The sequence below is a fragment of the Alosa alosa genome, chromosome 9, assembly GCF_017589495.1.
Source record: "Alosa alosa isolate M-15738 ecotype Scorff River chromosome 9, AALO_Geno_1.1, whole genome shotgun sequence".
NCBI classification, from domain to species: domain Eukaryota; kingdom Metazoa; phylum Chordata; class Actinopteri; order Clupeiformes; family Clupeidae; genus Alosa; species Alosa alosa.
Genome location: NC_063197.1, coordinates 12,674,967 through 12,700,763, shown reverse-complemented (window position 1 = coordinate 12,700,763; position 25,797 = coordinate 12,674,967). Strand labels below are relative to the sequence as shown.

General features: G+C 41.7%; 2 protein-coding genes across 5 annotated transcripts in view; one reads left to right on the top strand and one right to left on the bottom strand.

Moving 5' to 3' along the window:
• Positions 1 to 15,339, bottom strand: part of LOC125300137 (cytochrome P450 2J2-like) — a 36,875-nt gene extending 21,536 nt beyond the window's left edge. Inside the window, exons 1-2 of one of the 2 annotated variants that reach the window (XM_048251732.1) lie at positions 6,132 to 6,210; positions 5,873 to 5,959 (exon numbers count right to left, since the gene is read on the bottom strand). The gene's annotated coding sequence lies outside the window, so the exon portion shown is untranslated. Of the gene's footprint in view, positions 1 to 5,872; positions 5,960 to 6,131; positions 6,211 to 15,316 lie in introns of those variants that run through there. The other variant, XM_048251733.1, reaches the window with a different exon arrangement.
• Positions 1 to 25,797, top strand: part of LOC125300140 (cytochrome P450 2J2) — a 38,735-nt gene that overhangs the window by 10,939 nt on the left and 1,999 nt on the right. The window contains exons 1-8 of one of the 3 annotated variants that reach the window (XM_048251738.1): positions 7,209 to 7,298; positions 21,848 to 22,010; positions 22,118 to 22,267; positions 22,983 to 23,143; positions 23,589 to 23,765; positions 23,986 to 24,124; positions 24,397 to 24,584; positions 24,831 to 24,972. In XM_048251738.1, the coding sequence (XP_048107695.1) occupies positions 21,923 to 22,010; positions 22,118 to 22,267; positions 22,983 to 23,143; positions 23,589 to 23,765; positions 23,986 to 24,124; positions 24,397 to 24,584; positions 24,831 to 24,972 (1,045 nt within the window). In that variant the 5' untranslated portion in view covers positions 7,209 to 7,298; positions 21,848 to 21,922. Of the gene's footprint in view, positions 1 to 7,208; positions 7,299 to 20,879; positions 21,127 to 21,847; positions 22,011 to 22,117; positions 22,268 to 22,982; positions 23,144 to 23,588; positions 23,766 to 23,985; positions 24,125 to 24,396; positions 24,585 to 24,830; positions 24,973 to 25,797 lie in introns of those variants that run through there. The other 2 variants (XM_048251736.1, XM_048251737.1) reach the window with 2 other exon arrangements.

Genomic DNA, 25,797 nt, shown 5'->3' with positions numbered 1-25,797 from the left:
ACACACAGCACACAGTGTACATACAGTGAGGTGACGCACACACTAATCCCGGCGCAGTGAGCTGCCTGCATCAACAGCGGCGCTCGGGGAGCAGTGAGGGGTTAGGTTCCTTGCTCAAGGGCACTTCAGCTGTGCCTACTGGTCGGGGTTCGAACCAGCAACCCTCCAGTTACAGGTCCGAAGTGCTAACCAGTAGGCCACGGCTGCCACTGCTTGGAGATAACCATGGGCTGTAGGCTAGAAGTTCTGTGGAATCTTGTGTCAGATAAGGTCTGATCTTCCTAATGTTGTAAAGGATAAACCGACATGATTTTGCAATTGAGGCTACATGCTCAGAGAAGTTAAGTCAACCATCAATTATGACGCCCACTCGCCCAGGTTACGTGCCGATCGGTTAGTGAAGATGAGTCAAGCTGGATGATTTACAGCGTGCCGCGGTCAAAGTTCCACATGGAAGAATAATACAATAGAACGTAACAGAGAAGGTCCGCACATTTGCTCCCCGTTTTTTTTATTTTTTTTATTTGAGTTCAAACTTGACACATGTATAAGAGACATAAAGACATGGATGACAAACAATTTCCTGCTTTTGAACAACGATAAAAGAGAAATCATGGTTTTAAGTCCTAAAAAGAGAAGGGATATCCTATCCTCATCACAGGCTACATATAGTGATCTTCCACTGACCTCATCCAATGTAAACAGGCTCTGCTACTCAGAATGGCAAACCCCATAGACTGTCATGCCAAAATATGAATCTTATTTGTTTGGCCTTTTCTTGCTTGGATTTTGTACAAAGTATTGAGAAATAGACACAGTAAACCAGCAAATAAGTCTGAGGTTATTTGCGAGGTGTCTGCCAGCCAGTTTAAGTCATGTTAGCAGGTGATCTTTGCTACAACTGCCCACAAAGTACTGCTTGCTGGCGAAGTGCTAATTTCAAAACGTTACTGACATATAAACACTTTACAAACGGATAACCCCGTCATTGTAACCAAAATATTTTTGAGTTTATTTGCAACGAGTCAGAAAAGTCATGACAGGACCAATTGTCAAAATTTCGGTGTCCACCACTCTAGTTCATCCAAAACAAACCAGAAAAGGGACTCAAAGTGCTAAATACCAGAATTATCCTTTAAACATTTATTATCCTCTGTTGCAACTGTCCCCGGTCTCCCCTATGTATTATTATGACCGCCGCTAGCGAAGCTAGTGAAGCGGTCATATAGGGATTGTCAAAGTTTTTTTTGTTTTGTTTTGTTTTTTTTCGTCTTATACTTCCTGAATTTTTGGTCAACGATACCCGGGACACCGACACCGGGGCACATGAAATTTGGTGGGTATGTAGCCCCACTAGACTTTTACGGAAAAATTTCGTTTGGTCCCCAGGGGCCACTACCCCCCCGCTGGGCCCCCCCGAAACCCAAAAAATGCAGTTTTTCCTAAATAACTACCTGAACCGTGGCACCGAGGATGAAGAAATTTGTATGGTATGTTGGTCTCAAGGGCCCACATCAACCTAGCCCATAATCCCTCATTTGTGATTTGCCCCCGCAGAAAAAAAAAAATGAAAAATGCAATATCATTCTGCTTTAATCGCCCCTCTCTTCAGTTAAGATGTTCAGAACTGCACCAAATTTTATGTGTCTGATTAACCTGACATTCTCTGGGGGTATGCCAAGTTTCGTAGAATTTCATCCATGGGGGGGTCTAAAAAAATTAAGTTATGTGTACATTTAGTGACTGTACACTCATTGGCCTGTAGATGGTGGTGCACACATATACACACTAGTGCTGCCACTAACGACTAATCTTTCGACTAATTTTTCGATTAGTCGACTAATCTAAACGACTAATTTTTTAAAAAATCAAGTGTTTGTTATTTTGTTGTGTCTGTTTTATTTTGAACTCAACTAAAGGGAAAACATAATATATATATCACTTTTGTTTGAAGCTGTATTACTGTAAGTAAACTGTTCATGTAGGTGGGCCCTATGACCCCAAAGTATGCCATGACCGGGCCTCAGGTCAAAGAAGTTGTCTATGTCCATGGCAACACTGGCATACAAATAAAGTCTATCAAAGGTCTGACATTAGATCTGAAGGTAGCATTTTAAATGGGTGTTTTTTTTTTAATACATAATGTTTTTGAACAGTTTACTTACAGAAAACTTATAGTAGATAGTGTATTATAGTATGTGCTCTGTTTTTATGGAAGTTGCATAAATCCACATTGTTCTATTAAATGTAGTTTCATAATAGCCTTCCAATAGGTTGAATTGGAGCTTTGCTACCAACGTTATCGAGTGGTTTCAGTTTCTCTCGGGCATTGAATGAACGCTCACCACCATTTAATTGTATGCCTCTATGTTTGATGACACCAAATTAGCAAGTATTTCCTACTGATTCCAGAAACGTTTGTTTTCTTTTTCTGTCGGTCCGCGGTTCCTTGATCAATTGCGCAGCAAATTATCAGATGAAGCCCCGGGAATAATTTCACTCCGCGGCTCTGGACCAGCAGTGTCCACGTTACGGCCGGTGCTGGTCCGCGCGGCCCATAGTTTGAGAAACGCTGGACTTTGAAAGGCGACAGGAGTTGAGGACTTTGCATCAGCATGTTAAAAGCAAGTAGGCTACAGACACTTTGCGTGTCTTACCACATAGGTTACCTCACTTTATCAGTTGGCTTGAACTCTAAAAAAATATGCCTCGTGACTTATTGACCATGGGAAATGACGCGCACCTTGATTGCGGCGGCATGTTCGTTGTAACGTTTTTTGGTATGAATGAATTACAGTAATGACACGCCGTTGCGTTGTCAACGTGAGACACTCTTCACTTCATTTATTTCAATTTCCACAATATTATATTAGTCAGAGTCTGGACTAGCGTAACCTACTAGCTTAGCTCTGCCTAATAATGAATTGGGCTGAAAGCAGGCAGGCACGCAGCTTTGCTTCTGGCGTTAACAGTTTGCGTGCAGTGCATAGCGTACATATAGTTAATTAATATTACATTACATTACATTTGGCTGACGCATTTTTAGCCAAAGCGACTTACATATGTCAACTATATTACAAGGGATTACATTGTCCCCGGAGCAACATGGGGTTAAGTGCCTTGCTCAAGGGCACAACGGTGGACGCCGGGAATTGAACCGACAACTTTCAGACTAGGCTACTGCACGCTAGCCCAGTTCCTTAACCGCTACTCTACCACCGCCCCTTATATAACCGCCCCTTATATAACATTACTGTGAGCCGTTTGAGACCAAAATAAATAGGCGGTCAATAGTAAAACGACTCTTCGACTAAAAAAATTGCCGTCGACTAATCGCGGCAGCACTAGTTGGCACACCCTGCGCATAGCCTAACACGGCGATACAATGAAATAGCCTAGGCGCAAGTGGCGCTTTTGCGCAGTACTATATGCGCAAGGTAGGCCTAGGCTTTACCTTGACACACACACACAACAGACATAGATTTTTCATAGAATTTGATTACTTTTAATTAATTTCAACATATTATTGATTGTAATAGTGCATATCTCATTTCAATTTCACAATACAAAGAAATATACTAAACGATTTAGTCTGTGCCATTCTCAATTTCACAACGTAACTCATTTAAACCAGACCACCGTCTCAGATAGGCTATCCTCAGTGTCAAACACAATAATGCATGTAGTGTAACTTATACACAGGGGAAAAAGCACTAACTGGCAGAAATGAATAAAACCAGCCTAGTTCAAGACTAATGTGTTGAACCGTGGAAAATTAATAGACCAACAATTTTGGAGTTTGCACTGAGATATTGTCGGGTAGCCATTGAATATTCCGACATCAGAGATTGCAGGTGTTTCAAAATAGCTGGGAACTTTCCGGAGCTCTGAATGGCAGAGGATAGCTAGATCATTAGACAACACAATCATTGTAGGCTGCATTATGGGCCATACTTTATGGCTTTGTCAATCAACATAGAATAGGTGAAGCGCAAGTTCAACAGCAAACAGGACTTTTCAGCACATATCAAACCACGTAGGCTAGCCCAATGAACGCCTATGCAAATAGACAAAACACTCACATCAAAGCAGGGTGACTTCTTCAGATTTGCGAGTGCTGTCAAATCGATACGGTTTGCTCACATAGTCTAGTGGTGTGGTGGTGAAGTGTCATGCTGCGTTCAAGAGCGTAGTGTAGGTCTACGTCCCGTAGTAGCCTATATTTTAATTTAACGTCTTTAATGGTAAGAGATCGCACAGGGATGGATAATGAGCGGTTGTTTAAGATTTAATTACAATGCCAGACACCTTCAGATATGAGAGACCCCCTCAGGTTTTTGACTTTGTTGCTTTCATGGGAGCCAGTCCTCACTCTATGGGAGCACGGCTCCCTCTGGCTCCCACGTAATTCGAGCCCTGCGTCAGTCCATAATTCTTTGAATTTGCCTTAGCCTACTGTCACTTAATGTCACGATGTAGGCAAACTTCAATGCATGGAAATAAATGGGTTATGCAGTCCAATAGGTTGTTCAAATGAAAGTGTTAGGCTATGGTAGCCTATATGGGCGATTGATTAGGATGCGCAAATCGGAATAGCGGTTATTTTAACTATGAAGCGTTTTACAAATAAAAAAATAAAACATCCAGAAACAGATTTTCTATTAATTCTGCGCTCATGATGTGTATGATAGAAATTTCATACAAACTAAATTGGAGTCGTTTAAGCAAAGTTATTGCATTGGCAGTGAAGCACATCACGATGATGAAACGTCTCGAAAATCGCCTCTGATTATCACACACATCACGTCTACCCTGATAGCATAGGCCATACATAGGCGAAATCTTAAGTGAATCAGGGATATAGTCGGCGCAGCAGGCTGCATTGTCTCACTGGATTCTCTCGGTAGTAGGCTACGGAAGCGGAAACGTCATTTGTGTTGGGGCTTGAACTCAAAAAAAAAAAAAAACGAGAGCAAATGTGCGGATCCTTCTCTGTTACGTTGGATCTTGGACTTTTGCAACCTTTAGCCAAGAACTAACGTTCCCGGAACATTCAGCAAACTTTCCATGGGAACCAAAACTTCCTCAAAAACTAACCTTCGGGGAACGTTTGGGAACCAAAACCAAGAAAAATAACGTTCCCGAAACCAAAAACTATGGTTCCCAGAACGTTCTGGGAACCATAAATTGTTAGCTGGGTGCACCTTAATTTGGATGTGCGCTGCAGTGCGTACGTTCCCAGACTTTGCTCATGGAACAACAACATTGTTTATCTTTCACTAAATCAAGTGACGTCAAAACGTTCTTGCAAAGCTCTAGTATAAAGTAAAAAAAAAAGTGACCGCCCCTGAGAATGTCCACGAAAGGAAGGTGTTCCCTGGACATAATGCTAACTCATTCGTGCATTCCGTGGACAACAGGCGTTACGATGTTACATGTTTTCGTAATGAATGTATTTTGACAATTGACACACACATAGCCATACTGTCCCCGAAATAAGGCTTGTTACACTTGGCGACCTATAGCCTACCCAAATCGGAATTCCCAACATACCGAAGCCTTCAAGTCAATGTAGTACGAAGGCAAGTTGTCTGTGCACGGGGTTTAATATCAGACTTTTCCTGATAAATCAGTTCAACAAGTGAAAATGAGATAGACTAGTCTAGGCCTACGCTATGACGTAAAAGTATAACTAGTGACACTCAAATGATTTTAGAATTATTTAGCCATAACCAAACAAAAAGTGTTAGGCTACTTGCCCCGCGATGCCCTAGATTGTAGTTCCTCTTACATAGGCTAAGCATATCCCCGAGCAAGTAGGCTACAACAATGTAGTCAGCAGAATGGTCGCACACACATACCATAGGCCTACCTTGACAAACTGTAGATGGATTTTGGTAAGGTCAATATGATGTACGTCACCGATAAAAGGCAATGACCACGGTCCAGGAGGGAAATTCTTTGGTGGTTTGTTTTTGACGTAGTCAAACAGAAGGAGGAAAATTACGAGAAAAAGCAAAAAACTCTTGATGTCTAACAGTTCTAAAACATACAATAATGCTGCCATGTTACTTGCTCAAGATAGCAAGATCTAGTAAGGTAACCTGCCAGTTGTAGAATACACCACTAACCTTATCCTTAAGCACCGAAAGCTCTTTAGCCGAGAAGCCCCTGGCTGCAACTTACAGATCGGGTTGGTTTAGCCAGCTCATTTATCTCCATAACATGCTGATTCACTAGGTGCAACACCCAAACGGAGGGGTATTTCACAAAACCGAAACCAAACCAAAAGCGTGCGTAAATTCCGCAAGAAAACTTCAGTGAAGTGGTAATACAATTGCTAATTACGTTGTGATTTTTTAAAACACTAGGGTATTCTGCTTGCTTAAGCTGAGTACTTCAATACTGAGTGTGCATGGGGAGAAAGACTAAGAGAAAAGGTAAAAAGAAAGTCGAAGAAGTCACGATGCTACAGGATATGGATGGTATGGCATTAATGAGTGCTAACTCCAGTGCAGTTCAGACCCCGGCCGACTCTGGGGAGGAGGATGCCAAAATATGGTTTGATTCATCCCCAGTTCTTGATGGCAACAATGTTTTAGCTACTGTCCTGATAAGGACAGTGACAGAAATAAGGACGTGCTGTTAGCCATTCGCGAGTTGTCTGCCAAACATGACGCCACATTTAGTAAGATTTCAGCTATTGAAAAGACCACACAAGTTACCTCTAAAGAAATTGAGAATTTATCGGCGACTGTTAAGCAGCTTGTGTTTGATGTGGGTGAAAATAGGAAGGAGCTAAACCAAAACGAATTATTGACTTTGAAAGAGGAAAATAAGTTGCTGAAACAAGCCGTGGAATAGAGTCGACGTTACAGCGGGAAATCTTTACTGAAACTGCACGATCTGAAAGAATATGATGGACAGAACGTAAGGGAAGAAGTCATTAAATCTCTTGCTCAAGTGGCGCCGAACATCCGTGACAGTCTACAAATGGGAGTGGACATCGCTCATCGATTAGGACCGAAGGAATCGGGGAAAAACAGATCCGTCATCATTCTCTTTGCAGTGCGGCCCGTCAGAGATGCAGTTTGGCAAGCAGCCAGAAATTGCAAGTTCCTTCAGGAGAATAATCTACGCATCACAGAGCCACTGTCACCAGAGGACAGGGCAGCTAGGAACAAACTTTGGCCCTTGCTGAAGGCTAGAGAGGGGGGTAAGAAGGCCTCCTTCAGGGCCTCATTTGCCCTAATCGACGGAAAGAAATTCCTTTTCTCTGATGTCAAATAAAGTTCAAGGTAAACATTTTGGTGGTCTAGCTAGGTCAACTATTAAGATATCAACCAACTTCCACCTATCCATTACATTCGTATAGACCTGAAAGTTGAAAGAAACTAGGGTAATTGTTTTCCATGGTTTAGGTAGTCTGAGGCTACTTTTGTTTTAACAGATTGTCCTTTTTCTGCTCAGTGATTTTCCTTGTTAATTCTATTTGCAGTGTCCCAGCTGTTTTTTGTTTGGCAAAACCCAAATCTGAATAACGTTTTCCTATGTTCCTACTAGTACATAATAGGCTATACCGGGATTAAACCTAATATTTTCTGTTAAGGACTTATATGATACTGAGTATTGAACTTACTTACAGTGTTATAGTAAATTGCAGTTGTTATCCACCTCTCCTTTAGGTGAGTTTCCAAGTTCAGGTTTAAGTGTTAACTTTGTCTTTATGGTAAATGTTCTTAAGTCTTTGTCTGTCTTGTCTTTCAATGTAAGAGGTATAAGGGATATGGTAAAGAGAAAAGCCTTATTTTTGTTTTGTAAGAGAAGTGAAGCAGATTTAATTTTTTTTCAAGAGACACACTCGACTGAAGCAGACACTAAGTTTTGGACTGTTCAGTGGGGAAATACTGTGTACTATAATCATGGAAGTAGTAACTCAGCAGGGGAAGCTATTTTTACACAATTTTAAAGGGGAAGTACTGGAGGTATCCAAATCCGCTGAAGGAAGATGGCTAATGATGGTTATAAAGCAAGAGGATTTTACTTTTATTTTATGCAATATCTACGGTCACAACTCTCATGCCTGTAACAAAGCCTTGTTTGCTGAAATATAGTATATTAACTCTTATGTTATTTTGGGTGGAGACTTTAATGAATGTGGTGATGCTAGTATAGATAGATTTCCCCCAAGAGTAAGCCAAGGTTTAATTGCCAATAATTTAATTATGTCTTTATGCTCTGATCTTTTGTTGATTGATACCTGGCGGTTTTTCAACCCAGATTTAATTGACTTCATTTGGTCTAACAAAAATGTAACTCTTAAATCTAGGATTGATTTGTTTTTAGTTTCTAATAGCGCTCTTAATTTAATTCTAGATGTTTCTCACTCATTTGCACCTCTGTCTGACCACAAACAGATATTCCTTAAACTAGGTGACCGACAGAAAACCTCTTCACTACGCGGTTATTGGAAGATAAACAATGCTTTACTAAAGGATGAGGACTTTAATAACAGTATTCTGAAACCTCAATTGGTTTCAGTCATACCTCACCAACAGAAAGCAGTTTGTGACACTTGGTCCACATCAGTCCCCCAAGTCCCCTGTCACTCGTGGTGTCCCGTAGGGTTCTGTACTTGGGCCCCTCCTCTTTCTCATATACATCCTCCCTCTTGGACAGATTATTCACAGCCACGGTCTCAACTTCCACTGCTATGCAGATGACATCCAACTCTATCTTACCACTCCCTCTCCCTCTGACCGCCCACCACGCTCCCTCACTGAATGCCTCTCTGACTTAAAATTATGGATGCAAAACAATTTTCTCAAGCTCAACACAGACAAAACCAAAATTCTGCTGATTGGCCCTGAAAGCATCCTCACCAAATCTCCCCATCTCACTCTCAACATTGATGGCTCGTCTGTCCACTCCACCCCTGTTGTTAAAAACCTTGGCATTCAGCTTGACTCCACCCTTAGCTTTGATCCTCATATCAAATCACTCACTAAGATTGCTTTTTTTCACCTCCGTAACATTGCACGCCTCCGACCCTTCCTCTCTGCTAGTGATGCACAGACTTTGGTTCACTCTTTCATTATGTCCCGTTTAGATTACTGCAACTCACTTTTCCTTGGTCTCCCCACTAAAACCCTTCAAAGACTACAATATATTCAAAACTCTGCAGCTAGGCTCCTCACCCATACCAGACGATCAGCACACATCTCCCCCATTCTCCATCAACTCCATTGGCTACCAGTTCCGTCCCGGATCAAATACAAAGTACTACTACTCACCTTCAAAGCCCTCCACAACCTTGCTCCCCCTACATCTGCGACCTCCTGACCCCTTACACTCCTTCCCGCTCACTCAGATCCTCTGACCAAAACCTCTTGGCTATCCCCCGCTCCAGACTCTCCACCCTGGGTGGCAGGTCCTTCAGTGCCTTGGCCCCCAAACTCTGGAACTCCCTCCCCCAACCCCTTCGTGCCTGTCCTTCTCTTCCTTTCTTCAAAGCACATCTCAAGACCTTTCTGTTTAATGATCACTTCTCCTCCACACCCAACACATAGTTCCTACAGATAACTTGTCTTTGTTGTATTGTTTTGTTTGTTTGTTATTGTATTTCCCTGCCTTCCTACTATGTCAAGCGACCTTGGGTTTGAGAAAGGCGCTATATAAAATAAACTTACTTATTTATTTAACAGTATTAAGAATCTCATAGTAGAACTGTTTTCTGATCCTGATAAGGAAGGCACAAAAAAGTGGGAATTCTTTAAATATAAGACAAGGTGTACTGCTATTGAAAGATGTAAAAAAATGAAGGCCAAGAGATATCAGTATGAGACCAAATTAGTTGAAAGACTCAATGAGTTACTGACAAGAAATAATATTACTGAAGAGGAAAAAGTAGAAATAAAAGACATTAGTTTAAAACTTGATGGGCTGTACTCAGATTTAGCTAAAGGTGCCTTCAGATCAAGAGCAAAGTGGTTAGAAGAAGGTGAAAAGAATTCCGGCTACTTTTTTGCATTAGAGAAAAGGAATGGTCAGAGGAAGGCTTTAACTTCCCTCAACATTGATGGAAATAAATGTAATGACCCTATGGTGATTTCTAAATTTGTCACTAGGTTCTATAGTGAGCTTTATTCTTCCAGATTTGATACCAGTAGATGCGTTACGTTTATGGATAAAGTAAGGAAATATGTTCCAATTATAGATGATTATTACTAAAATTACTTTTGATGAAGTTAGAAAAGCTCTACACTCCATGAAAAAAGGCAAGGCCCCTGGCATAGATGGCCTCAGTTGAATTTTATATTAATTTTTGGGAACACATAAAAGTTCCTTTGCTTGACATCGTACAACGAATGCATAAAACGTAAGGAAATGTCTACAACTATGAAACAGGGATCATTTCCCTTATTCCTAAATCAGGCAAAGACTTTTAATTGATAATTGGCGCCCAATTTCGCTTCTGACCATTGATTACAAGATGTTGGCTTTGGTTTATGCCAACAGACTGAAATCTGGTCTTGATGGTATAATCTCAGAGACACAGTCTGGCTTTATTAAGAACCGACATATTACAAACAATATCAGACTGGTGCTTGATCTCTTAGATTATGCTGATGCGATTCAATCCCCAGCTTTTATTTTTTTTCTAGACTTCTATAAAGCCTTTGACACCATTGAGCATTCATTTCTACTGCAAACCCTTAAATTATTTGGATTTGGTGACTCATTTATTAGTATAATTGAGATGTTTTATAAAGGAATAAACAGTTTAGTTATCATTAACCGTGATACATCTACAAGATTCAATATTAAGCGAAGTGTCAGACAAGGTTGCCCGATATCTCCCTTTCTCTTTTTGCTGGTTACTGAACTACTATCTCTATTTATTGTTCATGACCTTGAACTAAAGGGCATAACAATTTTTGAAAGAGTTATTAAGATTGCTCAGCTGGCGGATGATACAACTTTATTTTTGCATGATAAGTCTCAATTATTGGATGCTTTATCTTTAGTTGAGCAATTCTCTGAGGCTTCTGGTCTGAGATTAAATGTTTCTAAATGTGAACTTTTGGCTATACATGAGTGTGAAGATAGCTTTATACACCATATTCCAATAAAAAATACAGTTAAGTATCTTGGTATTCAAATAGTTAAAGAAATAAAGGATAGGCAAACTTTAAACTTTTCAGGGAAAATTATTAAAGCCAAGAATATTCTTAATTCTTGGCTGCAAAGAGATTTGAGCATGCTGGGCAGAGTTCTCCTAGCAAAAGTGGATGGTTTGTCTCATTTTGTATACCCCTCCATTCCGCTATTTATCACTGACAAAACTATAAAAGAGATAAACAAAATCTTTTTGGATTTCATTTGGAAAAATAAACCACATAAACTAAAAAAAGAGGTATTATCTAGTTTTAAAGCCCAGGGTGGGTTAGATTTCCTGGATTTCTCTGAAACAGTTAATTCATTTAAAGTAGGATGGATCAGAAGATGTCTCATACAAACAAATTCTATATGGTTTTTTTATCCCTAACAAAGGAGAAGGTCCACTCAGATAAGAATTTGGTAATTCGTTGTATCCATGGTGATGAGGTAGCTTACCCCACAGCAGATGTTTATCTGGAAGTCGAGGGAGTGTCTTACCTAGTCACAGTCGGAGTAGCTGACAACTTACCTTATCAGGTGGTGTTGGGAAAGGATATTCCTGGGTTAGCCTCACTAGTTGAGCCAGAGAAAAGTTGTAACATGGCAATTACACGGGCACAAAGTAAGGCAGGGGTGACGGCTAGTCCTTACCTTTTCCAGTGGGCTCACATCCAAAATCTAAGAACCTTAGGAGGAAAGAGAAGTTCCAGGGTACTCAACTAGATGAGAGGGATCCACAGCCCAATTTAGGAGCTGATTTTGATCTGGCAATACCAACTGATATCAGACAGTTACAAAGAGAAGACGCCTCAATCAAGTCTTTGTTTAAACGGAAACTTGGCAGGATTTCCCCCTCTGCTGGAGAAATTGCACATTATGCTATTTCAAACTGTGTGAAAAGGTAATGATAAAGCACATGGATTTGTTTACAAGCTAGCGAACTGTTAGCATAAGTTTGGCAGAACTATGTGGATGTTACAAGGTAAGAAACACGATTTAAAACGAGTTTCTTGTTTCTCACTTTCACTTGTTCTCACTTTTCACTCGTTTCTTGTTTCTCACTTTCACTCAACCGTTTCCGGGACGGTAGTCTCAATGTTGCAAGGTTGGTTTTCCGCCTGGGGACGCTAGGCGCAGCGGGGAAAGTCACCATTTTCACCGGAACAGGTCATTTAACCATCCAAATGATTTCTAAACGGGTTTATTAAGTTGAAATAGTTGCCAAGGTCCCCTTTAAAGACTTGGTTGAGGATCAGATAGGTGATGCACTAGGGCCCAAGTACAAATTAGAGCGAGGCATTCTTTATCGGCATGGGGAAGAGGAAGAACAGTTGGTACTTCCTCAAAGGTCACGTCAGATGGTCATGGAGCTAGGTCACTCAAGTGGGTGGGGTGGGCATCTAGGGCAGAACAAGACCTGGGAGAGGATTGTGGATAGGTTTCACTGGCCCAACATGTATACCAACATAGTGAACTTCTGCAAAACCTGTCCTCAACGTCAGATGACCGCACCCAATAAGAAGAGGGATCAAGCCCCATTAGTATCAATGCCAGTCATAGATGTCCCATTTAGCAGGGTGGCTATGGATATCGTCGGGCCACTACAGCGTAGCCATAAGGGCAACAGGTACATCTTAGTGATCATGGACTACGCAACAAGATAACCAGAGGCGTTCCCACTGAGAAATGTGCGGGCTAGACAAGTGGCCAATGCATTCCTTCAGTTAGTGTCGAGGGTGGGCATACCCAAGGAGGTTCTTACAGACCAGGGGACAAATTTTACATCACAGCTGATGAAGCAGGTGTATAACTACCTGGGTATAAAAGGCCTGAAAACAACACCTTACCACCCCCAAACGGACGGCTTAGTGGAGCATTTTAATAAGACACTTAAAAGTATGCTCAGGTCATTTGTCGCAGAGACCGGCTCCGATTGGGATGACTGGCTACCCTACCTCCTTTTTTCCTATAGTGAGGTTCCTCAGGCTTCCATAGGCTTCTCACCTTTTGAGCTGCTCTATGGGAGAAAGGTGAGGGGGTCGCTAGATGTTCTCAAGGAAGCTTGGGAGGGTGAACAGCCAGAGCAGAGAATTAACATTTTATCCTATGTCTTAAAAATGCGAGACCGGATGCAACCTCGGAGAACAGCCTGTTAGCCAAGTGGCAGGGGCCTTATGAGGTCCTCAGCTGAGCCGGTAAGGTCACTTACATGATCGCCACCCCCGGCAAAAAGAAAAAGAACCAAACTTTCCACATCAACATGCTCAGGGAATGGCAGGCCAGGGAGCATCCTGTGGGGCAGCAGCTGTTTGCTAGGGCAGTTGCAGAAGAAGAAGAATGGGAAGAACAGTATTTTCCAGTGGCGCAGCCCAAGGAGACAAGGGTTGAGCTGTCACACCTCTCCAAGGCCCAGCAGAGGGAGCTGAGGGCCTGTATTCCGGCAGGAGTGTTCAGTGAGATCCCAGGCCAGACTAGCCTGGTGGAGCATCAGATTCATGTGAAATCACCAGGGCCAGTGAGACTCCCATGTTACCGCATGCCAGCTCAACTCCTGCCTAAGATCAAGCAAGAGATTGAGGCTATGCGGGAGATGGGTGTCATAGAACCGTCCACTAGCGAATGGTCCAGTCCTATTGTCCTTGTCCCCAAGAAGGATGGAACACTAAGGTTCTGTATGGATTTTAGGAAATTGAACGCAATCTCTTCCTTTGACCCGTATCCAATGCCTAGGGTGGACGACTTGATCGACCGCCTGGGCAATGCAAAGTTCCTGTCAACCCTGGATTTGAGCAAGGGGTACTGGCAGGTGCCATTGGCGGAGGGTTCAAAGCAGTTCACAGCCTTCCGGACACCTTTCGGATTTTACCAGTTTGCTTACATGCCCTTTGGCCTACAGGGGGCAGCAGCGACACTTCAACGTCTCATGGACCAGGTGCTGGAGGGTGCCAGGGACTACGCATCAGCATACATTGATAATGTGGTGATCCACAGCCAGTCCTGGGACCAGCACCTGGTTCTTGTGTGAGATGTGATAGGGCGGCTGAAAATGGCTGGCCTGACTTTCAATCCCCAAAAGTGTACCTTAGCCCAGTCAGAGGTGCACTATCTTGGCTATATCATCGGAGGGGGGACAATCAAGCCACAAGTAGGGAAGGTCAGTGCTATCCTGGAGACACCTGTGCCAACCACCAAGCGCCAAGTCCGGGCCTTTCTGGGCATGGTGGGGTGGTATAGGCGCTTCATACCACTGTTTTCCAGCAGGGCGGCAGCACTGATTGACCTTACCAGGAAGTCTAGCCCCAATCATGTGCAGTGGTCAGAGCAATGTGCTAAGACCTTTGATGAGCTGCGGAGTTGTCTAACCAAGAGCCCAATACTGCAGAGTCCAGACTTTTCACAGGCCTTCACGGTGCAGACTGATGCATCAGGGGTGGGGCTAGGGGTCGTCCTGTTGCAGGGAGAGCCCGGTGAACAAAAACCGGTGGTCTTCCTCAGCAGGAAGTTATTTCTTAGAGAACAAAGGTACTCAACTTTTGAAAAGGAGTGTCTGGCGATTAAGTGGGCACTGGACTCATTAAGGTACTATTTGGTTGGAAAGGACTTTACACTGGAGACAGACCATTGGGCCCTCCAGTGGCTCGATCGTATGAAGTACACAAATTCTCGGGTAACTAGGTGGTACCTGTCCCTGCAGCCGTACAGGTTTGTTGTGCGGTACAGGGCTGGCACAGAAAATGTGACTGCGGACTTCCTGTCGAGGGTCTTCGGGGACGAAGACTCTTGAGGGGGTAATATGACAGAGCACACCGCGTCTGTCACTAGGCTGGGCGCATTCCCGCCAGTTGTAGAACAATGGGACCGGAGTTTGTGTTAGAAAATTATATACGGATACGGACTGGTGCGGTAAATGAAATGTTTCTTTGATGCATGTGGAAAAAAAAAAGAATGACGATGTATTGGAATGTATACTTTGTAGGGGAAAAGCAAAGGAATATTGAAATGTCATACGCGGTTATGGTATCGCTAAATGGTCTGATGCAAAGCATAGCGTCGGGCGGTTGTGAGGGTTTCATGTGCGCACTTTTTACATCTTTGTGAGATCGCTCCATCTGTGCCTGTATGTTAGTTTGTATTATGTATTGAATGTTCACCTTACCTGTGGTATGCCTGTCTTCCGGGATGCAGGGGTGCAAACAGTAGGGTAGGGGGTGGGACACATTTAAATGGTCGGGGCGCGCTCCTGTAAGGGAAGCGCTCATTTAGGCAGGGGTGTTTAGGAAAATTATTATTTATTTGTTGTTTAGGGTATTGCAGCGCATTGGGGATGTTGGAACACGAATGTTGTAGAGTAGTGTGTGCGCTAATGCAGTTTATGGCTTAAAAGAATAGGTCAAATGGGCGATTGATTATTCGCTGTGGTTTGGTTGGGACCGATGGTATAAAATGTCAGTGAGCGCTGCATTCGGAGTTCGCCTCTGTCGTGAGAGGGCGTATGTGTGTGACAAGTGTTATTATGGAGGGCCTAGTTATTGCGGGCATTGTCCCATGTTTGTTTTTCGTTTGATCACTGTTTTTGTTTAATGTTTTCTGTTTTGTCTGTTGCCTAAAGGCTCTGGTATGGTCCTGCGTCACATTTGCGCGTGTCCAAGACGTGCGTCATTTTTGCCGTGGACGTGAAGCATACTCCAACTTCTGCTGTCCTGAATGCGCGTTAAATCGTTAAGCTTAGCGACTGCGCACCACGGATTAACTGTGATACTCTGCCCCACCAACTGGGGGCGGTACGTCGAGCCTTAAAGTAGGACACAACCACCAAAGAAGCCTGAAACGCCTGAAGAAAAGAAGAACGTGGGATGTGCCAGCACTGAACGAAGGAAGAGCTGATGAAGGAAAAAGCCCCACGAGTACGTTCGCCTGTCTGCTGGGAAGTTTGATAAGCTGGCCCATCGCATCGCTCCATTTATCATCCACCAGAACACACACAGCACACCTGTTGGTATAGCTGAGAGACTAGCTTAGCCTACTTGCTTATTAGGCTACTTAGCCTATAGCTAAGTAATAAAGCTATAATGCCTATAGCTAAGTGACTCGGTGCCGCGAGGGCAGCAATATTGGTGCAATACAAAGTAAAGACATTTTTCTAAACACAGCAGTGTCATGGTAAGAAAGAGTTGTGCATACAGATGTCCTCAATTAAATTTGTATCGAGTCTTCACACCTGCCTCATACCAAAAAGTATTAACCAAAAACCTGTAATTATTAAAGTATTTGTGTTCATAATGTATAATGTCTCACTGTGATAATGGGTGTATTTAGAGCGAGAGGTAGCCTAGGTTATTCCTTCAATTATTATTATTATGATAACGCATTATCCGGTGTTGACAGGCGAGTTTCGAGATTTGAGTTCAGCATTGTTCAGGAGTAGCCTAGGTGATAATGATTGCACCTGGGAGAGGTACAGTAGGCTACATTCCCTTTATTATTATAATCACTATTGATAACGCATTATATACGGAACAGGCAAAAATGCATCTCGATCAGCAAGTGTTACTGGGTTTCGCCTGAGCATTGTAGATATATACCTTTAGGCCTATATGGCTCTGGGTTTCGCGATTTGATTTCAGCATTGTTCAGTAATAGGTGCTAGGCTACGCTCATTTTTAAAAGATGCATTTAATCCAAAGTCATGTTAGCTCTCTATGCAGGGAGTAGGGCTGTCACTTTTTATTCGAACATGACGTGAAATATCCGTAGTCGAACTATAAATAAACTATTCGGCTTTTAGTGCTGTGTAGCGCATTTCTACAGTCTATGATTCGTTTTATTTTATTGTTAGCCATCTCATTCAGTGCTCTATGATCCAGGGCTCATGACCAAATCAAGCCAATATAATAGCCAGTAGCCACAATGAGCCCATGCAGCCACCCTGTTTCGACAATGAAAGATAACGCACAGAACGGCCAGCCTGAGTGGACAATTACGTCCCCAACTCATCTAAAATGTGGTGTCATGAAATACTTTGGGTTCTACACCATAGATGGTAAAGTAACCGTTAAATATAATGTTAAAGAATGTATCTGTGGATTGTGGCTTTACATCGGTCGAAGTTGACTCCATGTCGTGGTGTCTCACGTAACTCAAAACCAGGCAAGCTGAGGACAGGCACTCTGCTCCATCATCGTTATGGTAACCAAACAAGTCTTCTTCTGTCTAGGTTTGTTTCTAGGTTTAAGTGTTGTTCTTCTATGTGGTCCACCTACTGGAGGGGAGTGTTTACAGCAGTTCCGTTTCACACATGCGCAGTCTACGCGTCACTTTGACGCGCGGTCTTAAATTTTGGTCGACTTAAAGACGCGATGCATGCCTTAAAAATGATGCAATTCTCGTCACGCGCTCACCAGTACCGCGTACGCGGGAGCGTACCATAGGCTTAAATCTGCCGGTAGCTTAATATTAATAATAATAAAAAAAGGAAATTACGTCAACTTGAATTTCATTGCCTCACCATCTGCTTCGACACATTACTACAGGTAACAACAGGACAACACAGAGACAGGCCAGATGGCAGGACTAATGTTATGAGAGTAGCCTATTAGGCTACAGTAGGCTAATATGGGATATTCGGGAAAATATTAAAACGGCAAGACAGCATGTAAGACAGCGAGTAGAACGGCTACAGGAAAAATCGTGCAAATTATGATACAAGCGTGGAATTCGGCAGGTATGTGCTCAAGACCAATACAATCAAATCTACCTGATTGGCCACTTGAAATGGTGGCCAATTTCCAAGATGGCCGCCAAAAAAATACCCCAGAAATTGATTTATTGCTCAGAATTGACCAAAGATATTATGATACAAGCATGAAATTAGGCATGTATGAGCTCAAGACCAATACAATAAAATCTGCCTGATTTGCCATTTTTAATGGCGGCCATTTTCCAAAATAAAACGAGGTGTGTCTGATGAGTCCCATATAGGATAACTATTCTGCATTGGTTTGGAGTTCCTAGGTCACATGACTTGGGAGGTATTGAAAAAAAGGAGACCATTCCTTATGGGAAATAATGTATTTTCTTCAAAATATTCATATAAAATACAGTGTGCATACAGTGATCATAAAAAGAGGTGTGCCCGATGAGTCCCATATAGGATAACTATTCTGCATTGGTTTGGAGTCACTAGGTCACATGATGTCAAAGCTATTGACAAAAAAGACTATGAAGGTAATTCAGAAGGTACTTTTTAGACGGTCCCTAAGGTCGGCTGGGAGCAAGTAGACAGGTCATCTGTTTGTACATTGTCTGCAAACACGGGGTGAAACAGGCCGCATATTTTTTTTTTAATATCTGTCGAATATCCGAATATCAAATATCAAACTAACTTCACCTCGGTCTCTTTGGTGCCAATATTTTGACCCTTTGATGCATCGTTTATTGTCCTCAAACTGACTAACTACTGTCTGCCTTCCTCCTGTAGGCCTAGTCATGAAGATAATAAACACTAACGCCTAACGCAGTTCTGAACTCCCGGTCGGCTGAATGGGCGTTATACTTTTAAAAAAAATGTAAAATCCCTGTCGGCTCAGTCGACATGAAATTAAAATATCATTGACACACCTTAATTAAACTCATCGAGTTTAAACTATAATCTACGACATGGGTCAGCAACAGGCGGCCAAAGCTGCCGCCACTTATATTGTTTGGCCCAGTCAAATTATTCTGGCAGTCCTATTTTTTTAAATCTTTTATTTTACGATATCGATTTACAAATAGCCTATTCACCAATCAGACTGTGAGTTGGTGCTTAAACAAATATGAGAAAGAACACCAGAATGCACTGGATCCTGCTAGCTGTGCATAGACCTCGGCCAGCGCTTCAATATTGCGCCTTTGTGCTTGTTTGGAGCAAATAGCTGCGTTTTGTAGTGTGGTATAATATTATTTATTGTGACAGCGTTGTTTCATATCTGATACACAGGTTTTGCATTTGTGAAACTGGGTAAGATGAACGCAAAGTTTTCTTTCCATTCCTGTTTATAGGCCCAGCTATTTTTCTCCCAGCTCCAACTCCTTCAGTTCGCTTCTCACTCTGCATGCTAATAATTCTTGTAAGCAAACAATAAACATTGTAACATTGTCAGGAGATGGGTCAACCAAGTAGCTTATTTAAGAATAAAAGATAGACTTTATCCAAAGAAGTTTTTCATGTTTGGAACATTTGGAATAAAAAAAAAGGTTTTATTTAATAAATTTTCCGTTGGTATCAGATTATTTTAGCCTAACATAATAGTGATGAACACTGGTCGGTAGGGCCCCCTTGAAATTTTTGCTTGGGGCCCCCACAGACTCTAGAATCGCCTCTGCCCACTCTAGCCTTTTCTCTATACTTTTTTTGTCCAGTTTTGCGTGCATTCAAAATCATAGGCTATAATCCTGGCAAGTATATAGCAGCCATAAACAATTCAGTCTTTCAGAGTTGCTTCAGAAGCACAGAAAGAAAGCGGCGGCATCCTCATCTTTTGTTGTCCAAGCTATTTGTATAAGTTTAGATCACAGTGATCAACTTTTCATTTACTTCATCTGGGTTTTTGTTTTACTTCTGAAGCCTGCAAATGTCCTAGTTCTGTTCAGATTGGAACGGACAATAGGCATGTGTGTACTAGGCTACAGCCTCCAGACACAAAATGCAAATGCCACACATTGCAAAAAAACTGCTTCTAACCAAGTGATATTCAACTTATATTAGGTGGCCTAGTTGGTGGTCTTGTTTTAGTAGCTTATAAAGAGATTTTCCTAGCACTTTCTCCTATTTTTTTTCCCATTTTTACTTAATTGACTTAATTTAAGACGTCTCATCATTTTGAAAACCAGCTAATTTGTAATAAAAACAAGCAAATTTGGCTGCCAGTGCTTCTTGATAAGATGCTTTAAAATAAAGTCATATTACAAGAGCATTCCTGTGGTAGGCTACTTTTCCTGAGGACATAGCAGTGCTGTAAGCACGGATTAAGAAATAGTGAGGTGAGGTGAACATAGGCATAATGATCTTTGCTATTTTTAACTGAATAGCATGCTGCTTGCAGTTCACACAGTCTACCTAACTTTAGTTTAAGATTAATCTTGTATAGACAGAGATACTGGTGAATACTGTGGGTGCATCTCCCATGATGCACATCGTTGAAAAGAATAAAGCCTGTTTCCTGATTGACCTTCCTGACTGAGTCTCCAGATAAATATGGTAGTAAAAATATTACTAAGACTGTAGCCTAGGAACCCTAGAGTAATATATTATAGAGGTGTACATCATAGAAGTATTATATAACCACTATACTATCTTATCTAGGTCTACTATAGAAATCTTATTGTATTACCATTACCACAATAGGGAATTTCTACTACATACTGATTGTAATCGCAAACAGAAAACACACACACACACACACTATATATATAAAGAGAACATTATATAAAAAGGGAACACAAATACATTCAACAAATAGCTCACACAGCAATCACACTGCAAAGCTCCCAGCTGCACTGCATTTGGCATAACTCCAAGGTTTTTTTCTTTTCAAGCAATTTACTTTGGAAGAACTTCACACCCATTGCACAGTGTTATCGAGCATTAACTTTCACATTTTATAAACAAAGGAACTAAGTCCCACCCATCCCATCCCCTCACTCAGGAAGAATTTGCAATGGGTTACATAACACAGCATATAGTCTCCTCTCCCAACAGAGGGGCATTCACATAGTAAGACTCTTTTGAGGACATGTCCAGTCATGATACTAAACTTGTTGCTAGATTTGCTTGACTTAAAAGGATGGTTAGTGGTTTTTTGTGTTCTCTTGATTGTAGTGGATATAGTCAAAAACAAAGATCCTCCCAATTATCCACCTGGACCATGGCCTCTCCCAGTAGTTGGGAATGTCTTCACAGGAGTAGATTTCAAAACTATGGACAAGGTAGGAAAATAATATTCCACATTGTCTGCACACAAACAAATATCACCACCAGAGTTCTTAGCTTAGATTGCTGTATTATTTCAGTAAATTTCTTCATAACTGTGGCATTTGCTTTATCAAGCAGAATTCTAAATACAGACCCATAAATGTATTTCAGTAAATGTAAAAAATAGCTTCTTGTATTTATTTGACCTTAGCCTGCATTATTTCCAATATACATCACAGCTTGGTGGCTATTTTAAGTAGGCCTAAGGGATAATGTAGCCTATAGAACGCCGGTCATTATTGGGAAAATAAGTCCCGACAGGGCGAACCGGACCCTGACGCGCAGCGGACAAAATAATGACCGCTAGAACTTTGGGAAATCCCATTCAAGTCAATGGAGCGTTCTACTTGCCTTGTAAAGAAGAGCCATGTAATAAATTCCTGCCATATCCTCATGTAACTCTAGCTTTTCCATCCACTCTGTTCCCTCAAAATTATCATTAAAACTCTGCACATATCTGTGCATGGTCCTGAACTTTGTCTGTGGGAAATAAGCCAATAAAGGTGCTGGGACTATACACTTTTCAAGCCAATCAGTGTGCTGCTTCAGCAGGACAGAATTGGAAGGCTATCAACCATAAAAAAAAAAATTAAAACCATAAAAACTATTTGTTAACTAAGTAAGTAGGAATATCTCTGACCTCCTGACAAGTTACACTGTGTTTACTTTTTAAAGCTGGCTGAGGTGTATGGAGACGTGTACAGCCTGAGGTGGGGCAGTGAAAAAACAGTGTTTATATCAGGATACAAAATGGTGAAGGAGGCCCTGGTTACTCAGTTGGACAGTTTTGCAGACCGACCAATCGTTCCTCTTTTCCACAAGGTCTTTAAAGGGATTGGTGAGTAAAGAATCTGATGCTAAACTGCATGATTGGCATTGTGACATGCCAGTTCTGCAAGGCTATGTTGAATGTCAAACATTTGCGTTGTATGTCTTTGAACGAAGGTATTGCCTTGAGTAATGGGTCTATGTGGAAGGTGCAGAAGAAATTTGCCAATGCCCATCTGAGACACTTTGGCGAAGGAAAGAAAACCCTGGAGCTTCACATTCAGCAAGAGTGCCACTACCTTTGTGAAGCATTCAAGGAGGAACAAGGTGTGATTCACATAGAAACAACACTGAACTGTCAAAGACAGATAATTTCCATGCTTAGATATTAATGCATGCTTATTGTAACTCCAAAACATATGCCACTACAGCTGTTAGCGAAAGCAGTGTCAGTAAATATCAATGAGGCCACACATGGCTGGTTAAGCTGTAGATTATTAATGAAAGACTATTGACCTAAGGTCTAGCTTCAAAGAGTGATTGATTACTAGAAGTAGATCTGTCAATCTATATCTGATTTTGACATTTATTACCTTTGGTTCATAGGGGAAGGGACAAAGTCAGTGGAGCGCTCTTTGGTAGTCAACAGTCAATAGTCAGTGATTCATTCCCACTGCTGTTGTTGCCATTGCGGAGGCATGCCATTACACAAAATTTCATGGATTTGCAATGAGCAATAATAGTTCCCAAATTGTCTTATATTATTCCGACGAGGGAAATCTGCTGAACACACTGAAAAATCTCCCTGTAAGAGAGGTGTTACCATAGATACTGCATTGGACTCTAGAACGTATACATGTCAGTAGAACTCAACGAACAATGGGGCATCCATAGATGTAATATATCTATGGGGGCATCTATGTATATATATATATATATAACTATGGGGGTTACAGTCACTAGGTCATCAGCAGCAGCATGTTTTTAATAGGCCAAACATGCTTAATGACTGTCTTTGTTGTTTGTTTTTTGTTTTGTCCAGGAGAGCCGTTTGATCCGCAGTACACGCTGTGCAGTGCAACAGCAAATGTCATCTATTCAGTCGTCTTTGGGCGTCGGTTTGAGTACAGTGATGAGCAGTTCCAGAACATTCTCCGGGCAGATGCTGAGGCGGTTATATTGTCAGGGACTGCACAGGCACAGGTCAGTGAATCACACATTGCAAAATCCACAATTCTGATTCCTCACAATCAGGGCTGTAGTGGAGATAAAACACAGTTTATCCACCTCTGAAATTTCAGCCATATCTACCTCTCAAAAGAGTTTATTCGGCAACTGCAACTTTTAACATTCAAAAATCACACTGTATTATCCACAATCATAATATGTACACTCATCAACACTCTAGGAACCATTTAATATCACTGGTATTGTTATAAACATTGGGCAATAACTTCCACCCATCAAACATGTTCTGAATGCCTTTTTTTAAAATCCGATACCGCATGGCGCAGTTCACCTTAACGTGATAACAGAATTCATAGTTTACCTCTTATTTTACCACAAACACTCCTGTTCACAATGCACCATGATCAATTTTGATCCACATTCCCATGTTCATCTGTGTCGATGTTCTACTCCTTCCCAGCTGTACAATGCCTTCCCAGGCCTCTTCCACTACCTGCCAGGTCCCCACCAGACCGTTCACTCCAACTATCAGATATTCAAAGACTTCCTGCGACAGCAGATTCTGAAACACGTTGAGGACAGGGATCCGTCAGACCCACGTGATTATGTAGATGTGTTTCTGGGTGAAATGGAGAAGGTGAGACAGAAGACAGTTTGTTCCTGTGAGAAAACAGACAGGTAGCCATGGCTTTTTTGTGATGTTATCTTTTTTTAAAGATAACATTAGATTACATCACATTGACATTAGATTTGTGATAGAACACCATTGTGCAACATTAACAAGCTAAACTGACATCGGAAGTTCATCCAGTATGCTGTAGCAAGGGCTGTTGCCCTTCCTTTTCTCTGCCTTTCAGAGTACTAATGAGGAGGCAGGATTTAATTTGGAGAACCTGATTGTCTGCACCCTCGACATGGCTGAGGCTGGCACAGAGACTGTTGCCACTACAATGCGCTGGGCCCTGTACTTCATGATGAAGTATCCTGAGATGCAGCGTAAGTGATCAATGTGGGTTTTTTTTATCATTATTTTACATACAACATTCATTCCAGTTGTCACTAGAGACCATGAAAATGCTCATCTATGTATATGATTTTTTTACAAACAACAATGCTATGCCTACCAGTGCATAATGTATAACAATGACATTATGAATGAGATATGACATTTAGCACTGATCACAGTACATCAGAGGTTTCCACACTATAATCAGCAGCTTTAAGTGTCTACGTATGTCTAAGCCAGCAGATCTATTTCTCTATTGCAGAAAAGGTCCAGGCTGAGATAGACAATGTGATCGGCCAGTCACGGTTCCCGAACATGACTGACAGACCTAAACTGCATTACACTGAAGCAGTCATCCATGAAACTCAGAGGTTGGGAAATGTTGTGCCACTAGGATTTCCAAAAATGGCATCCAAAGACACCACCCTGGCTGGATACTTTATACCCAAGGTGAATGATCTTTGACCTTTCAATCATCTGAGCAAAACCACATGCTTACCCTCCTAGCTCATTGAACCCATATAAGTATGGAGAGCAAGGGGGAAAAGTGTGTGTGTGTGAAAAAAACCAACCAACCAACCAAACAAACAAACAAGAACAGCATTTAAGCTGTTAAACTTCAAGCCCTTTGTGAACACAGCCTAAATTGTTTGGAATTTATTAATAAATGGTATGATGTTGTTTTTTCCTGTTCAGGGAACAGCGATAACCGCAAACCTGTCATCTGTGCTCCATGATAAAAGTCAGTGGGAGACACCTGATGTGTTTAACCCTGAACACTTCCTGGATTCCGAGGGACACTTCCGCAGGAGAGATGCTTTCTTTCCGTTTTCAGCAGGTGACCAAATATCAAGCCCTAAATCTATTTTTAAAACTGTCATCAGGGCCGTTTCAAGGAATTTGGGGGCCCCAAGCAAAATGGACCTGAAGGCCCCCCCCCCACCCCCCGCACAGCCTACAGGAACCACAGCATAGCCATACAGTTTAAGTTCACCGACACTTTATATAAACAAAAAATGTTGACAGTGAAAATACTGCTGTTGCATATATATACTGTGCATTAGTTTTGAACATTTTGAAAAAAAAATCTGAAATTACCTGTAAAGTACGTTGACCATTTCACTGTTAGCATATTGGAATGGGTCATTAACAGCTCAGCTCAGTGAGAGAAATTCACTCTACCTTCATCAGGGTATCCTTAGTAAGGCTGAGGGCTGATAAATTTAAGCAAAGCACCTTGAGGGAGAAAGAAAAGATATGTTAGCATTTCCATATTTTGATATTTAGAAGGGATGCAGCTGTTTCACAATTACCAATGCTTACTGTAAAAACATCCCAAGCTAATGTTATACATTGACCTAGGCCTACTTGTAGCTTAACATAGCATTTAAGCATTCTGCTGTTTGAGAATTAGACAGACACACCTGGTGCTTTAAAGACAGTAAACAGCTGGCGTACATGAATACTGCTAGACATGAATGTTCCAGTCTGCTTTGATGCACGGAATTTATCGTGTGGTTTTCCTAACCCCCATTTGGTAAATAGATTATCACGGTCGAATAGTTAGTATAGCAGAGTTAAGCTATGCCACTTTCATCAAAACCTATTACAAAGCTATAGCATTGTTATGTCATTAAATACGATAAACAGTGATTCTGGAACA